The sequence below is a fragment of the Falco naumanni genome, chromosome 6 (assembly GCF_017639655.2).
Source record: "Falco naumanni isolate bFalNau1 chromosome 6, bFalNau1.pat, whole genome shotgun sequence".
Lineage (NCBI taxonomy): Eukaryota > Metazoa > Chordata > Aves > Falconiformes > Falconidae > Falco > Falco naumanni.
Window position 1 is genome coordinate 529296 of NC_054059.1, and position 18851 is coordinate 548146.

At 37.3% G+C, this 18851-nt stretch overlaps 1 protein-coding gene across 8 annotated transcripts in view; it reads left to right on the forward strand.

The window, feature by feature from the left end:
- FBXL4 (F-box and leucine rich repeat protein 4) overlaps positions 1 to 18851 on the forward strand; it is a 71858-nt gene that overhangs the window by 13097 nt on the left and 39910 nt on the right. For all 8 annotated transcript variants that reach the window (XM_040597218.1, XM_040597220.1, XM_040597219.1 and 5 more), the window contains 2 exons: positions 3812 to 4157; positions 12207 to 12451. In XM_040597218.1, coding sequence (XP_040453152.1) covers positions 3812 to 4157; positions 12207 to 12451 — 591 coding nt within the window. The remainder of the gene's footprint in view (positions 1 to 3811; positions 4158 to 12206; positions 12452 to 18851) is intronic.

The window sequence follows — 18851 nt, forward strand, 5'->3', positions numbered from 1 at the left end:
TTGCTTGGATAAGTAAGATGGGATGTATTATAATCACATATCATGATTATAATTGTTGCAGAAGTTGCCATTTCAGCAAATATGTGGTCATAATATTCTCTGAGTTGCCTTATGTTCTCCTCATTGTTCTGTATGAAACTTCACTTCTGGCTTTTAACACAGCTGTAAGTTTCTTGGGACAGGGAATTTAATTTTTGTGATTGAATCACATGGAGTGAGACTTGCTTTCTACACCAATCTCAATTTTACAATGCAAGAAATCTCAGCAGATTGCAGGCATAGTTTTGTCTCACTGGAGAAAAATCTGATTACTTTTCCTAGGAGCTACTTTTATGAAGAATCTTTCTTACTATGTAATTTCTTCAGAAGTAATCAGGTCTACTCAGGGATCATCTTAGCCATTAAAAAGCTTTCCAACAGCATTAGGTCAACAAAAAATTAAACATTAAATATGTGCTCTCATTTGCCACAAACCTTGCAAGTATGTTCCTCAGCCTAAAAATCACTGGACTGTATTTTCCTTCACGGTGAGGGAAGGAGAATGAGAATTATTATTTATTTTTTTTTTTTTTTATCACATAGGTGTATTGAGTTTTTAGTATCAGAAGTTTGAGCAGAATGAGTTCCTGGCTATCTTCATAAGGTAGAGGGAAATCTAATGGGAAAACTGAGTCCATTAAAGCTGAAAGGAAAAACTTAGTTTTCTTTAATCAGTAGAGAAAATAATATAGATGTTAGTACTTCTCATTCAGGCTTTGCATGGCAGTGTAGAGACTGAGGCTTTCTGACGCCTTGCTGGTGAAACCTTCTTATCAAAGCACTCTCGTTGCAACATCTTTGATCAGCTGTTACTGTGCATCTGCAAGATCCCACCTTCAGTGATCTGATTCTGCTTAATTTTTGTGAGAGCTACCTAATTAACTTGGCCAGAGAGGGGTGTGTGTGTGAAAATTCCTTTGACGTCTTTACAGGTATTTGTTGGGATTCAATTTCTCTTTGCTTTGGGCTGAATAGTTTATCAAGCATCTTAAGCTTGGAACAAATGCAGGCAACCTTGTTAGGAAAGCTGATTTTGGAACACACCCTCAATCCAGGACTGACTGTCAAAATACCTGTCTTCTGAAGGATTTCATAATGGGTGACTGTAGCAAAAAATGCTCCAGAACAGAAGAAATACAGTTCTTAGTGAAGCCTCTTGGTAATTTAGACTTTTTTGATCCATTTCCAGCTGTGGAGTTTTCACTTCCATTCAGGTTACATGTAGCCCATTTAAGTGTCAAAGTGCTTATTGCAGATGAAGAAACAGCTTCCAAGTGCAGTAATGGGTATATTCAGAGTATGCTTATACTCAGGAAGAATTCACCATCCCTGACTCAGAGCAATTGTGATGGCACCACACAAGAACAGACCATAAAAGCAGAGAAGAACATCAAATCAACCTGATAGACTTGAGGTTTTCCAGTAAAACTGACAGCTGAGTCCTTTAAAGTTAGATTGGTGGGCTATTGATGAAAAGAAAGCAGTATGACAAGGACAGTGGAAAATAGCCACTGGTCTGGTTCATCAGCACTTGATATATAATGTGGAGTTTCACAAGATTGTGAAGTCATGCTACGTGTCTTTCCTTCTCTCTAGTTTATTACAAAGACTGGAAACTAGAGACACTGCTTGCTGAATGAGGTTATTGCTCTGCAATTTGATGAAGCTAGACCTCCAGAGTTCTGCTACTGCTAGATAAGCCTTTCTCCAGGGCACTAAAGGAGAAGTCAATAACTGAAACACATTCTGTTAAAAGTTGTTGGTCTGGCATGTGCTAAACTAGTGAAAAAATAGCTTTGTGTTTCCCTAAGGATAGTCTGAGCGGGTATATGAAAGTGTCTAAATGTTAGATGGTGATCTGATGTGTTCAAAAAAGGTCATGTGCATTGCCAACATTAAGTATTTGCTTAGGGTATCGACCTATGTGAGAGGGCATGACAGTGGGACTACGTCTGCTCCTTTTTGCCATGAGTTGATGTTCGTTTCCTAAGTGAATGAAATCTTCTCTTAGTAGTAAGTCTCTCTTATAAGAACTGTTAACCTTAGGGTAGAGTTGTCCACTCCTACATTGGTACTTTCTGATGTGCCATATATTCACCAATCCTGCTTGCTTGTTTTTAGTTCATTACTTTTTTTTTTTCTCTCCTTTGGCGTAAGAGTTCTGCAGGCCTCCCATAAAGTATTTGTGGAGAATGGCATGGTGTAGGATAGGAAAATATGCTACTATTTCGAGGATAGGAAAATTAATCCTCACATACCGCAAAATGTCGATTGTGACGTGGAAGTTTCAGCCAATAAAGATTAATTTTCCTATCCTCGAAATAGTAGCAAATATCAAGCTTCTAAGCCTTATTTATACTGTGCGCTATGTTTTGATGGAAGTACTTGTATATGTCTTTTGTCATGATAAAGTGTAAGCATTTGGTTCTAGAAAACAAAGTATGTTTGATTATTTACTTACTTTTAATTTTATATATATATAAGACCCCCCCACCCCCTCGTGTGTGTGTTCTGCAGTATATGTCAGTGTAGAGGAATACTTGTAATTTCTGAGTAGTGGTATCTGGCAGGGAAAGCCAAGGTGCTGAGGTATTGGAAAGCACATACGGTGTTTCTGAGACAAGCAGCCTGAGAGAAATCCTTGAAGCTGGAATTAGGGTGCTCAGAAAGAGATGGGGTAGATATGGAAGTGCCTGGGTTATGCACACAGGATGCAGAGATCACTGTAAGCATACTGTTGAAGGGAGTAGCAGCAGTGGTTGCTTCTTTAGGAATTAACTAGACTTGAGGGAGGAAAAGGTGGGCATCAATGACTGAAGGACCTCTAAAATGCATTCACTGGATGAGGACCCATGTAGAGAGCATGTTTCCGAACTTTTGGCAAGTTTGGGAGCACTGAAGACCTAATGATTGTAAGACTTGATTCTCCAGCTTCCTCAATTGGCAGTAGGTTTCACTGTCATTTTCTGGAAGAGATTTGAGGTCTGTGTGTGAAAGTAAGGGTGTAGTTGTGGAAGTTCTGTGCATGCTCTGAACGTCCTTCTGTCAGTGGACTAAAGAGGAGAAAAAACCCTCAGTTTAGTAATGTAGACATTTTAACATTTTTTGCAAAGGACCCTTTCAAAAGTGATTTGAAGATTTTATTTCTCTGGTAATTTGACAGTGAATTACTTTTAAAAGGAATAGTTTGCTTGCCCAGACAGATAAAGTAAAGTTTCTGGGTTTTTGCTGCTTGCTTTTTTTTTTTTGTAATTTGCAATGCTGCAATTCGATCAGGTTTGATGTTAAGGAGTCTGAGCTGTGGGTTTGGGTTTTTTCTTTTTTTGTGAAAACCTTTTGTGGGAAATAAGAGGTCAGCTGACTGTATGTTTGGATTATGTGCCAAGGCTGTTCCCTGCATACTTACAGTAACACAGCATCATTGTGAACACATCTGCAATCCATTTCTTATGATTACCTTACATGTAAGATGTTAAAAACAACTTGTGCATGAATAGCAGTACTCTTAACAAATGTGTGACTGAGTATATAGCTTGTTTTGTTAGTTAGCAATGCAGAGAAGATATGCTAAGGTCATAGTATGCCCAGTTAAATTCACCCTTAGGATACTTACCATATCTAAGGAAAACATGATTTTCACTGTCTTTTCAACCGTGTTTCTCACTTGTTAAATACTTCTGACAGAGAAGCCCTCTTACTGTGTTCGGGAATTGCTTTACTAACTTTGATTTTAATCGCTATGCTGTCTGTGTGTGCAATTTTTCTTTCACAGATGGGAAATCCTTTGGTCCGAGGCACCTACAAAGGTGAATGGTCCTCAGGCTCGGCAGTTCACACCTTGTATCAAACAGATAAACTTTCCCACAAACTTAATCCGTCTGGAAGTGAACAGCTCTCTTCTAGACTATTACACTGAACTGGATGCAGTAGTACTGCATGGTGTGAAAGAGAGGCCTGTGCTTTCACTTAAGACTTCGATGATTGATATGAATGATATTGATGAAGATGAAGATGAAGAAAAGTATGGCTGTGGAATGGACACTCTTAATAAACAGTTCAGCATTGTTAACCTCAGGGAATGGCCAACTAATGGGTATTTTGATAAACTGCCTTATGAGGTAAGGAAAGCATGTTTATACTCAATGTATTTATCTTGATCATTAGGGTTACAAAGGTGCTTTATAGGGTCCTGGTCAAGATTGTTGTTTTTTCCAGTTAGATTTCCTTGCATTGTTTTGTGAATCTCCTGCAGTTATTTTATAGTTGCGCCTCAATTATGTAAGTCTCTTTACTTCCATGGATGTGTAATAGCGAGCCACTTTGCTGTTATTTGCATAGTTATTTCACTTTTATTTCTCAATAATCTGTCCGTTTGCACGTAGTTTTTACACCAGTTATTCTAGCTCTTGAACTTAGAAGCTTTTGGCAGTTTTCCAGTAATTTTAGTCCTCATGCTTAATGATAGAAGAGCTATAAAAGCGATATGAAAAGATTGAATCAAGATCTGGAAGTGGAAATAGTTTGTAATAGGTTAAATGTTTCTTTTCCTGTTACTTCTCTTACAAAACCCCAGAACTTTGTTCCTGAAACTGCCATATTATTTTCATGTTATTACGAAATAAGCTTCTTCCATGCAGCTAAGTGCAGGTAAAAAGTGTTAACAGTTGGACTTCTGTACACTGTCTTTTTTTTATGTTTGCTATTTTTTATTCTATCATTAGCACAGAAAACAGTTGTGAAGAAACTACTCCTTTCAGATTCCCTGGCAGTGGGGCAGTTGCAGGGGTGCTTAGAGTCAGTCAATATTTTCCTTCCTGTAATTTTCAGTATAATAAGAATGCAAAGTATGTCCGCTGAATATTGTGTGCAGGCCAGGAAATGCTCAGTATTTCAGGCTCAGGGTATGGAGGCTAGTACCCTAATTAGAGTAAGAATTGAGAGACAAAGTAATTGTCTTCACCTCTCCTGAAATAAACAGGGTTTGCATATAGTGGAAAGAAGCCTTTAATTGCCAGTCAGACCTCTGGACTTGAGCAGAGACGTGATTGTTCCTGCTCTTCAGTGTACTGTAGTCTGGCAAAAGAAGCAAATATTTGTTTACTGTGGTAACTCATCAAATGCTCAGTGCTTGCGGCTTGAATCAGCCTTGCTCTTGAAAGTGAAAGGAGGATAGTGGGAGATACTGTCACTGACTGGTTTTCAGAAATAGGTGATCTAATGAAGTAGTATTTTGGGGTTTTTACATCTTTTGTTTCTTAAGTACCCCAATTAGGCACCTGAAAGCTATGGTTGGTTGACCGTGTGCCCTAGTAACCTGTAGAAGTTTGCTGTGCCTGTAAAGAGGTAAAGAGAAAGGAAGAGGATGTAACAACTCTCTCCATCTTTCTACTGCATATCTTGTCTTTTAAATCATTTTTCGTTCTTGAGTTTGTTGGGGTTTTTTGTTGCTGCAGTGGAATAATAAATGAGGATACTAACTTCATCCTGAGTTAGCTCTAGTGGTTTTTTTCTTTTTCCCCAGAGTCCATATAATGTTTAATATATTTTACTGTTGGTGCTTGTATATCAGTAATGAAGTAAAGCAAGTACTTTGCATGTACAAAGGTGCAGCTGATTCCAGAACATCTTAAAACGTATAACAGTTTGAAAGTTTGAAGATTTGTTGGTTTTAGTCATTCAAAGGAATTGATTGTAGAAGAAACTTGATTTAAGTCTAGGAAGTTTTGTTAGAAAAGGCTGGATAAAGTTATTTGTGGTATAATAGACTACCAGAGAGGTTGATTAATCTCTTTTCTGTTCCAGATGATTATACATACTAAGATTGTAATTTGGGAACCATTTGTGTAGTTCCGTTACTCCTATGAACTTCATGTACTTCGTTGTGCTTTTCTGCTTTCCTGTTTGTGTACCAGCTTCCCTTTTTATCCTTTTTTTAACGTTTGGTTTCATGAATGCATTTATATGATCTATCCATACAAGCATATATTTTTTTCTTCTACTTTGATTTAAAGAAACTGAAAATACAAGTGGAATATTTATCAGAAAACTACAGAAAACTATTTCTGGACTGTTTTTGTGATAGCAGAAATCCCAGTCTACTACGTTCTTGGTCCAGCTGGAAGATTTGGGTATTAGAATGACAAAAATGTTGTACTTTTGTAGCATGACAGGTTTTTTTGTTGCATCAGATATGGGAGAACAGTATTCTGCTTGCTGTCTTAAAGACTGACAAGTGTCAGGTTTTTCTGAGAAGTGTTTGAACCTTGTAATGATGAAATAAGGCAATCCCTGACTCCTAGTTTTGATTGATACGTTACATTAAAAATTTGTTTCTTTTTATATGTTCTGGTTGATTGCAAACATGTAACTGTCCTATGTCTTCATACGAATGCCTATTCCTTATTTGAGCTGTTTCAGGCTTTTTTCATGCTATCCTCCATAATTCACAAAATAAACGGGCTGTATGGTCTTCTGGGCTGATCTTAAAGGAGGCAGCAGTTCCTCCAGCCTTTCTTTTGCCTTCCTTGTCTTTCTGAAACTTCCACAGACTACCCTTTCATAGATTGTGTTGTTCCTCAAAATGGCATTAGGAATGGCTTGCTGCAGTGTGAGCTCTAAAAACATTGTAAGAGTCTAGATTGCTTCTGATGACAAAAGAGAAAAATGCTTGACGCCTGGGGCATGGACTTCCTTAGAAGAAAGTGTGAAATCTTGGATGAACTAGGTGAGAGAATTTTCCTTTCTTGCTGGTGGATGGTGTTAAACAGCCCTTAGTAGCTGTGAAGTACCTGTACTTCATTAGTTCTTCAGAATTACCTTAAAGTTTAGAGAGGACTTTCTGGGAGATACTTCATGTGCTTGTCTGTCTGCCCAGTTATCTTTGACTAACTGGTGCTGCTTATAAAGTGGAAGGAGTAAGGTCTTAGTCTTAGTTGACGCTGCAAGAATGCTTGAGACCTGAAGGCCTGAGCAAATTCAAAGCCTTTGAGAAAGGTGAGGCATACCTGCCACTGTGTACTTGTGCAGTGTGGGACTTGCCAAGATGTGCCAGCTACCAAGATCCTAAATTTTGTTTTCCAGAGAAGAGAGTCAGGAGGAGTCCTGCATGCTGCCATCCAAAAGATAATTTTTATATAAATTTTGGTATAAGAAAGATATAAATGACATCTTTGTCATTCCTTGAAGCCAATTTTTCCTAAAGCTGCCTACAAGATTTATGAGCTGTTCATGGGTACTGGGGAAGTGAATTTCACTGCTAAATGTGGATTTGGCACCTATGTTCCAGGAAAATGGGTCTTGCATGTAAGATCTGCATCCCTTAAATGATACTTAAAAGTCAGAGCAATAAGCAGGAGCATTTTTAAGTGTCATATACTTTTTTGCTCAACAGTAAACTTCTTACATCTTTCCAGAACAAGTATTTGTAGGCTTTCAGATAATCAAGGAGATTTTATGCCTCTCTTTGAAAAGAGAACATCATGAGGGTCTTAAAAGCAATCTTGACAGCTAATAGCCATATGGCACAAGATTCCCTTCAGGTAATGGCCAATACACTGCCAGTTGCTATAGCAGGCTAGGCTCTGAGTGATGGCATGTGGAGATCTCTCCAGCTTTAGTCCTCGTGGAGTCTCGATTATTTGATGATACAGTCTGTCAGTAAGATCCTTTTTCTGTTCTTTCAATCAAGAAAGGGCTTAAAACCTTTACAGCCTTTCATTACTGAGAGGATCAGAGCCTATAGCTTGGTGATGTGAAGCCCACTCCTCCAAAGTGTGTTACGCAAGTAGAATAAAGAGAAGTGAGACTTAAATGGCTGTGTTTTGTCAAACAGTTGCAAGATCCACTTTTCATGTGTTTGTGTCCTGTTAAATGTGTATGCCTTTGCTGGTGAAAGCAATACGATCATGGAATTAAGGACTCTGTTTTCTTAAACTAGGTTGAGGAATGTCAAAATCCCTAGAATACCATCTTCTTCTTGCCTTCTCTCTTTGATTTTTTGTGCACATATCGTTTGTCCTTTGTCTGAGCATGTCTTAGTATAAATTCTAATTAATTAAAAGCTAAGCCCTGGCAGCTCTAGCTACAGAATGAAAAAATTGCAAGTCATTCATTTGCATGTTTCTGAATGAGTGGTTTGTATAGGCCAATGTATTTTCATATTGGAGGGCCTCATGCTGAAGTCTGCACATGTAGAAAGTGCAGATATTCAGCTTTGGCCAGCATCCAAGTATTCTTTTCTGACTTAAGTTCTGTTACTGTCCTCTAACTACAGAAAGTATTTTATTGGGCATAAATGGTTATTGCCTGCAATAACAAAAAAACCCTCAAACCACAACAAATGGTTATTCAGAAAAAAGGCTTTAAAAAGCTGGATAAACTTTTTGGGTAGGTAAGTAAATTTCACCCTGTGTATTGAAGAGTATGATGGAGATCCTGTCTGAGCTTGTACGTGAACTTTACAGTGGGCAAGATGTCTTACTTTTTTAAGAAGTTATATTTTTTTTAATGATAAATATGTATGTAACACACTGCGATCAGGGACTACGATGATAATAAAACACATGGCTTAGGAATGAATCAGGATTTTTTTTGTGCTCAGACAGCACACAATGACTTTGTATACTGCTATTTGTTGAATTGTGAGAATTATGACTTGAAAACATCTGATTTTTGAAGTTTTTAACTGTAGTGGGTGTTGATCTTGCCACATCTCTAAAGCTGGCATGTGCCATGTTTGCCCTAGAAATGGGAGACAAAGTACTTTAGGTCCATCATAACCTAAAAGGGTGATCAGTATTTGTATAAATTGTATTTTGTTTTCCTCTTTATACTCCTTTGTATTGTTTTTCCAGTAATCTTGGTTTTACTGATCAATTTATAAGGTGTGAAACAATAACGGTTGCCATAATTTTTCATAAATGCAGAGTAAAAAGTTGTTCGTGAGAAACTGTTACAAAATTAATTTTCAAGGCAGGTACTCAATTCTGTAACATTCTTGGAATCACCATGAACACTGTGTAGTGCAATGCAACACATCGTGTCACATATTCATTATGGTATCAAATTGTACTTTATGCTAGGATACACATACATAAAAAGCGAATTTCTGACAGACACCAGACTCCAGACTAACAGTGATTAATGGTTATTAGCCTGTAGATTTGGAACCTGTTATCTTTGTTTAATTGAAAGCCAGAAAAAAATTGATTCTTAATGTCAAGTAATGACATTTCATTATGGTTTTCCATTCTAGATATTATGAAGTAGCATAATGTCAGTAAAAAATAAGGATTATTTTTTCTGATTAAGACATTCATGTGGTAAGAGATTTCATCTCAGGTGTGGAAAGATTGCAGCGTCCTGCAAGTGTCGTGGTTTAACCCTGGCCGGCAACCGAGCAACACGCAGCCACTTGCTCACTCACCCTCACCCAGAGGGATGGGGAGGAGAATTGGAAAGGAATGTAAACCTCAAGGGTTGAGATAAGAACAACTTAATAGGTAAAGCAAAAGCTGCACACAAGCAGAGCAAGGAATCCATTCACCACTTCCCATGGGCAGGCAGGTGCTCAGCCATCCCCCGGAAAGCCAGGCTCCATCATGTGTAACAGTTACTTGGGAATACAAATGCCATAATGCCGGATGTCCCCCCCCCTTCCTTCTTTCCCCAGGTTATATACTCAGCGTGACGTCCCATGGTATGGAATATCCCTGTGGCTAGTTTGGGTCACCTGTCCTGGCTGTGTCCCCTCCCAATTTCCCATGTCCCTCCAGCCCCCTTGCTGGCAGTGCCCAAGGAACTGAAAAGTCCTTGATTTAGTATAAACATCACCCAGCAACAACCAAAACCATCAGTGTGCTCTCAACATTGTTCTCACATCAGAGCCAAAACACAACACTGTACTAGTGCTAAGAGGAAAGTTAACTCCATCCCAGCTGAAACCAGGACAATATGTTATGAAATACTCGCTGAAGTCATCAGTTAGTGTAAAGGGGTGTTGGTGAGGTATTTGTAGTTTTATCCACCATTATCTTTAATTGAACAAAATTTGTGTTACTTTGTTCTTATCAGACTTTATTATGCCACATTAATTGTAGACATAAATTTAGCTAACGGTCAGCCTTTCTTGTTGAGCTCTCTGCTCTAGAAAACTTACCAAGTAATTATGGGAAAATCTGAGGGAAAAGACATTCATAAAATAGACATTTAGGTGGCTTAAGGTGTGGAATAGCTGAAAGATTGCAAAATATTTTGAAGATGTCTTTCAGAATATTGAAATTTATTTAAAGCATATTGATGGTTTTAGAAAAATTACTATGTTTAAGTATCTGCTATTAGAATGACAAACAAAACTTAAGCAACTTCTAAGATTAAGTATGGATTTGAGCCAAGCAATAATCAAGATTTGGGATTATATCTATGCTATCTCCTAGTTACTTTGCTCTTTCTCGGATACCTAAATGCCAACAACCTAAATGTCAGTTGGAAGCAAACTTTTTTATTATAATACATTAATTGCAGTTATTATATATGCATATGTATTGCTGTCACATTGGAATGTCTACATAGATCCTCTGCATCAAGCTGAGGTGAGAGTTCCAGTTACCCGCAGAGACAAAAAGTCTGGGCTGTTTTTAGGGGAAAGGAGGAGCGAGGAGAAGGGAAGTGGGAAGGCTTGAAATCAAGCTTGAGAGAAACCGGAGTATATGCAAACAGCGTATTTTGGCATTTGAGAAAAAGGGGGGGTGGTTTTTTTGGGTTTTTTTTTTTTTTTTTTTTTTTGAAGAGTTGTAGATCATGTTTGAAATTCAAATGCTAAATCTGGAGCTGAGTAGGAAGTAACATTTTTCATTTTGCAGGAAGTTGGACTGTTTTCTTTTTCCTTCTAGAAATGAAGGGGGGAGAAGGGGAGACAATAGCTAGCTGCATAATAAACTGGTACATTGGAAGTACAATCTGTTTGGATCTCATGAAAAGCTTCATTTTCATTTTCTTAAGCATTTTTTTCTGATTTTTGGTGGTTTTGTCTTGAGAATCCTTAAAACATTAAAATGAAACATGGTATTTTGAAAGGGCCACAAGACTCCCTTCAGTTTAAGCTGATTTGTGGGGTGTGGTGTCTGGTGGGGTTTTTTTGTTGTTTACGGTGATTAATTTCAGCGAGTTACCATTTCCCACTCTGCTTGAAAACAGTCAATTTTAGTTACATAACTTGAGTGCAGGTACTTAGAGCTGTTAAAGACAACCCTGGTAAAATAGGTTTTAGATTGCATGTTTCAAGTGCGTTTTTTTTCTCAGATTCTAAGCTTAAGGAGATCTTTTCTTGTTAAGAGTTTTTGTTATTTCCTTATGTGAGTATTTATGTGTCTGTGTGTGTTGATCTTGAGAAAGGAAAACAAGAGCATGATAGGAGATGGGATATTTCTTAATTTCTGAGTGTGAGATGTAAGTCATTATGAAAACATGTATAGCGGTGCTAGTCTGAAGGGCTGGTGATTATTCTGAAGCAGAGATGATTCAGTCTGGTAAAGGTAAAAAGGGGATTTGCCTTTCAGTTTTGACTCTCGTGTAGAACAAAAGTGCTCTCTAGTATTACAGCAAGGAGGAGATTACTTTGTAAAAAGATCTGAATATGTTAAATTTTTTAACTAGTTGCATAGTCCAGCATGGATGGGAGAGGATATAAAGTAGAAGACAAATCACTGGTTTTTAGAACAGGGAGCAGAGGAATAAAACTAAAATCAGTTCAAGGTGTGGGGAAACTGGGACATGGTACATTTTTTCCATGTACTCTGCAAATATGCTGCCATCTGAAAAACCAAATCCAGAGAAGAAAGAGGATGCCAGTTCAGTGTTCTGATCAATGGCAGTGCAGACATTGTGAAGGGAAATATGTAAACATAGTGTTTACATAGATATCACTGTTTAAATTAGCATGGGTAAAGAAACTTCTAATTTGAAAGCTTAATGTCACAATATTGTCAAATTGAGAAGGCAGTGCAGTCCTATTTAATAGTTAATGATTTGAGAAGTTACTTTTAAGTGAAAGGACTTACTTCTCTTTGAAGTTAGGACATCTTTTCTTATTCTTTTGCAGGTTTTTTTTTCCTCAATGTTTTGAGCACTGTGTGACCATCTGTGACTTTTCTTTTCTGTTTTTAATATAGCTCATCCAGTTGATTTTGAGTCACCTTACAGTACCAGACCTGTGTAGACTAGCGCAGACTTGTAAGCTACTATATCAACATTGCTGTGACCCTCTACAGTACATTCATCTCAGTTTACAACCTTACTGGGCAAGAATTAATGACACATCTCTGGAATACCTACAGTCTCGCTGCACTCTCATCCAGTGGCTGAATTTATCTTGGACTGGAAACAGGGGAGCCATCTCTGTTTCTGGATTTAGCAGGTCAGTGCTAAATATACGGAAGTGTTATCACAAGCTCTGTTTGCAGAGCTGCTGTAGTTTCACTAAGTATTTTGAACCTTATTAAAAGACAAGAAATGTCTTTGATTTACTATAAAGGCTGTGATTGTTATGGTGTAGAAAAAAACAACAGCTAAAACAGTAAGAGGTGTTAGATAAAGCAACAGAAGTCCGTTTCGGTATGTAGTCTGCATGTGACAGACTGCCTGTGACTGAGAGACTTCTTCCAGGGGGAGCAATGTTTTGCTTTCTCCTGGGCTTCTAAAGACTCTACTAGAACCAAGCTGTCAAAAGTCCATCTCGCTAAGAAAATGTTTGTGGCTGTTCTTTGTACAGGTGAGTCATCAATAGGACTGTATTAGAGTGGATGCAGTAATAAACTGATTACAGTGCATGCTTACAAGGTATGGGCCCTACGTAATCACTGGAGTGCAATGTAAATGCAAATATTTTCATAAAAATGATTTAAAACATTAGTCCTGTTCGGAAACAGGGGGTTTGCGTGTGCATCTTCCCAGGGCTGAAAATATGACTGTGCTGTAGGTCATTAAAATAGCAAATTTGCAGGGATTCTTCTCTGTATAACAGCTGCGTTCTCTGCTTTCTTAAGATATCATTTCTTGCTGCTTTGCTCATTTGCATTAGTTAAACGGCATGTATCAATGCATTTCATTTAAGCAAAAATTGCTGCTTCAACTAAAGAGTAATCAGCAATGGCAGGTGAAAGCAGAACTTGACTCCTAAGAAACAGAACTGTTTAATATATCTAAAAAAAATTGTCTTAACTCTCATCTGTTTTCTGAATAACAAGGTTAAATCAAGTATTCAAGCATTCTCTTTCCTTTGGTGCCTGGGTGCCTTCCCTGGGGAAGTAAAATAATTTGAAGAAATACTTTATAAAGATGAGAATGTCACTTCTATTTTTCCTGACCTTCCAGTATAATCCAAGAACCCTATGCTCTTTTGTGCTTGTTGGTAGAAAAAGGAGATAGATGTCAGCTAGTTGTCGAATGGGGTACAAACATTTATCCTAAATTTGGATTTCATATTAGGTTCATTATACGGAAGATAAATATGCAGGCTTTAATTGAGAATTCGACTCTGAAATCATGAAGTGCTTGCTTTCTGATGCTTAACTATTGAATCTGCCTTACAAAAACTTAAAATATGTGCATCTTCATGGAAATTTTTAAAAATTTTCGTAATTTTTTTTGAACATGCAGTACTGCTAATAAATGCTTGTGGTCTTGAAAGAAATGAGTGTTCAAATTCAGGGAATTACCAACTTTTCAGTTGGTGTAGTCGGCATTTCTAAAATAATAAATACTCATTGTTTGACTCAATCTGTGAATAAACATGGTCAAATTAAGTTCATTGTAACACGTGATACTTTTTTGTAAAAAGGGAGAAGAGTGTTGGACATTGATACAATTTTGAAGTTAACTTGTATTTCTTGGAAGAGATACATGTAGTCGGGGGATGGGAAATGCAGTTCAATTGTAAATTTTTGAAAAAAAGTTGTAAGCTAAATTTTCGTGTGACTTCTGCTCAGACTTTTCATTGCTGAATCAAAAATTCTCCACTGTAACTAGGTCTGGTTTTGAAAGTGTTTTTTTTCTAATACAGAAATTTTGCAACTGTTTGTTCTGTGGAAGTGTCTTCTAGTAAAACATCCAAACACAAATTTTTCTTTTGACATTCTTCATCAGCAAGTTTGTCAAATTTGCTGGCATTCGGGAAAGGAGAATTTGCTGCTCATTTGCTATGGAAGTATCTATTAATACAGGAGACTTACTAGAACAACACTTGCTTTTCAAAAGCTTTAACATAATTTTCTTTAAACAAATAGCTTCCTGGTAGGAGAGGCTGTTCCTCAAAGGAGAAATCTGTCAAGTACTGTTAGTTCTGTTGCACTGGCTATAATTAAGATACCACCATGTGGATGTTGCAGCATCCAAGATGTGTAGTCATGAACTCCCACAATTTTTCCTTTTGAACTTTTAGATGCTCCTCACCCAGCCTGACTTTTTGCAGATACTATGCAAAACAGAGTTTCCAAAGAGTGGAGGTATTTTGACTTTCCTAGGAATTCTGTTTCACACTTAAATTTTCTTCCTGTTTATTCTTCAGAACGATTACTGCCGGGGAGGTTCTCAGTTGGCTGGGGAGTGCAATGCTGCTTTTATCAGTTACCTGCTGATGTTGACTGTTGCTAGTAACTTAATCAGATTTTCAGACTCTTAATTGTCCTTTGCAGAAATTTTATATTTATGTATTTGTTTGTCTTTATACATAATGGTAGAAGACGTGTACCACTATGTATATTAGTGTAAAGTCTCTTGCTGCCTGCTGCATGAATGTTTCTGAATTAGTTTGTTGATTTCTCTTTATTCTGCTCCCTTTGGCTCCCTCTCTGGTCTTGGTATTCTCTATCACTTTCTGCAAAGGAAATTAAGTAAGGCAGTGAGGTGTGCCTATAGAGTACCAAGCTGTGTCTTTTAGATTTAATTGGTCAAAGAGTCGTCTTGTAACTTGAGTCAAAGTGAGCCTGAATTGCTTATTGTAATACTTCAGGTTTATAAATTTTGTGATGAGTCGCTGAAAAAAGCGACCAGAAAGGGCTGTCAAGCCAGCTACTTGGAGGTGTAGAGAATTCTGCCTAATAGTTCTAACAATTTGAAGGATTGTTACGTTTTTTTAAAATTTTTAAATAACTTTAAAAACACTACAGATTGCTGCAGTACAGAAACAGCAAAATGCTAGACCCAAAATACCTTATCCTCATAGATAACAGCGTTTCACTTTTATAGGGCGTGCTTTTTGTTTATTTTTGCACTTTTCTCAGCATTTGGTGTTGTAGTTGGCACTGTTGAATTCAAAACTGGAGGAGTCAGTTTTATTCTTACAACTATACGGTTTAGGTTATAATTTCTGCAAGTCAGGGCACGTTTAAGTGCTACTTAAATTTTATTTTGGCAAGTATCTTTCAAAAATGTTCTTACCTGTGGTTTCTTATGACAGTCTTAAAAGAAGTAGTATGTATACACTTGTGTGTTGCTTTAAAAGGTATATATAGACATGATTCTAAGGAATAATTGAAAATACATATTTTCTTGCAAAAATGTATTAAAGTAGGAAATTTTAAAAAAAGTAATTTTGTGACTGAAGAAAATGCTGTATTATCACGAGAAGACAGAATGCTTCAGGCATATGAATGTCCCGAGGCAAAGCTGAAGGTATTTTAACTTATTGATAACATCTACTCCTCTAGGGCTAAAAATAACTATCCTAAATTTTTCATTTCAGCATATAATATAAATTAAGTAAATTTTATTGTTTAGGTTGAACTAAAAGTATATGAAAAAGTGAGACAAGTGAGTATCCGAGCAGTCTCAGGTGTCTGGAATGCAAAGTGACAGAGAAGAGAATAAGCAAAGATCTCGCAGCAAGCATTACATAAGCAGCACTGTATTTCTGTTGGCATTAGAGGTATGGTGAATTTCTTCATGCCAGGGGAGTGTCAGCGTGGGAGGGCAAGACCTATTTAAGAAAAGTGAGGCATGTTGACTGGAGGTATACTAAATATCAAGATGCTGAATAAATACTCTGAGGTTTAAACAGCTCAAGGACAATTACAGTTTAAAAACTGAGTTCAGCGTTCAAATTTCTTTGTATCATTGATAATGTCATTAGCTCTTTTGCATTAAATATCTCTAGTATTAGGATTTTTATATACTTCTAATATTTTATACTGTGAAAATGAATTAATATTGTTTTATTTTCAGATTACTGATGCAGTGTTTGCATGTCAAGCACATCCAGGAATATTTCTTTAACAATTCTGTTCCTGTTAATGTTTGAATGGTTTAGTTGCTGTATAATAGAAGTGTACTTTGACAATGTTTAACTTGATTTGTTATAATGTATATATATTATGTTATAACATAGCTTTGCTATGAGTCAGACTAGCAGGAAGATCAGAGAAATTACTGAAACATATCAAATACAGAAAATAGGTGTTGTGTGACTTTACAGGAATTCTCAATTTAAAAATCATGCCTGTCTCTTGCTTTAATTTTCATTTTTTTTAGTGAAACCTAGGATTACTGAAACTGAGGTTAAGTAATAATGTTTAGTTTGCATGTTTTTATTGAAATAGTTTAATCTGTGTTGAGAAAAGCACAAGATCAGGTCTTTATTTTCTCCCTACATAAATGCCATGTTTTTAAGATTTGCTGATGAATGCAATACATGCTGGAGTAGCAAATAACGTTGTAACAATTAGAATATCTTAGAGGAAGGGAAGGTGACTTCATTTTAACAACAAAATTACTTCACTCAGTCTTACTCTCAAGCATGCATACTCATGTGCACCAAGACAACTGAGAGGTGTATCCAAAGCAATTTATCTAGCGTGTAGTCTCACCGTCCTGTGGCACTTCTGTCCTCCATCTCCTAATCTGCGTGTCCTGAGAAAGTGCACATATATATCTTCAAGGATCTCGATGACCTGTTAATCTGACTTCCACCAACACACACTGCTATACTAGCCCTTGTATTGTCATTTGTTCTTTCTCGTGCTTCTACACGTGCACATACCCATTTGTTCTCCAGTCATACCAATCTTAACACTTGTATTACAGTTATCTGTACGAGATGCTGCTGCAGCAGTCCTGAAAGGAAAACCATCACTGTGAATATAAAAATATCTGAACAAAACTTTTAGAAGTATATTAAAATGTAATTCCGCAAGCCATTGAGTTAAATGCAAGACAGGTTGGGATTATGAAGTCCTCCGCCAGGTTTGTGCAAGTACTCATATAGGTAGAGCTACAGTAAGAAAGAGAAGACCTCAAGATCTTAGAAGTGAAGTGAGGAGGAATAAAAGCCAAATGTTTATTTGACACTGTTCTTGTCTGGTGGTAGGCTCTGGAAAGGACAAAGGAGGAGGGAGTGTGTAGTTGGCTTGAAGCAAACTGAAATGGTTGTTTTCATGAAATACTGTTCCTAGGATGGAGATACCAGGGTAGGGCTAGGCAAATAGGGCAGTTATATCTGTCAAGTAACGGAGGTAACATTCCTGATTTGGATGCTAACATAAAAAATACTACAAGGGAAAGTGCTAAAAAAAACCTCCACAACTTATGCAACACTGTTATTCATAAATGGAAGTTGTTTCCCTCCCCTGCCCCACCTGCCTTTGGGCACTATGTCCAGAGGTTGGTATGTCAATGACTACAAATTGAGTACCTGAGATTTCCCTTGAAAATTGATTTGGTAAAATCAGTGTGATTGAAACCTATTGGGATAATTGTACTAAAGGACTATAAAACTAGGTAGCTATTTGTGTTTAGGAAGGATTGGTAGATGAGGCAACACTGGACTGTGATCCTTGCTTGTTGTAGAGTTTTCAGTAACTTTGAACCATAGGATATCAAGTAAGTGAGGATCACTAAACTAACTGAAGTGTAGGTTTTAGATCCAGTGCAGTTCCAGCAAATGTGATATGTTTAGTTACCCTCATAAGCATATATCTAAAGCTATTTTGAGAATTTCATTTGGGAGGTCTTATGCAGCCAGTTTTGGCGTGAAGGGCGCTATCTCTTGTACCTTGGTATTTTAATTTTGGATCTTTGTTGGCTCTTGGGATATGCTTATCATACAGCCATGAATTAAAAGATTGGAAGTTGCTAACAGACTAAGTGATTCTATGATCATGACAGGTTTAGCATAGGCATGAGCAAATAGCATCAGAAGGATTCTGTTAGGACTAACTTATTTCCCAAAAGCTGAAGCAGGGGAATATAAGGAGCAGTTCTTCAGAGCAGGTAGCGGGTGATGGAAAGTAAGATTGCTTCTTTTTATTACCAAAAAAAAAAGCAACCAGGAAACAAAACAAAAAATCCAAACCAAAAAAACCCCACCACTGCCCCCCACCCCCCTCCAACACCCCCAAAAAAACAACCACCAAACAAACCCCTGAAATATAGCAGTCTAGAATGAAGATAACCTTTAAGGGAAAGGCCTGGTCCAGTGTCTAGCAAAATAAATGTAGATGTTCACATTATTCTAGGTTCCTTATGTTTCATAACAAACATGAAGGGACGAAAGGAAATATATCAGAAATTGTGTGTATAAAGTATGGTAATAAAAGCAAAACTAAAGGGTTGGATGAATGTGCAGAAAGCAGATACTAAAAACAGGTACCAGTCAGTCCTTAGTGATTAAAGGAGAGGTATATGAAGAAATGTTGATTTGGGTAGAAGGTGCTTTCGGTGGGGTGGTTTATTTTCAAATAAGCTAAATTGGAACCAGGCATGCAGTGTCTGTTAAATCTCAGAAGTATAAAGGCCATGACACATTTGTTCTGAAAGCATGAGAA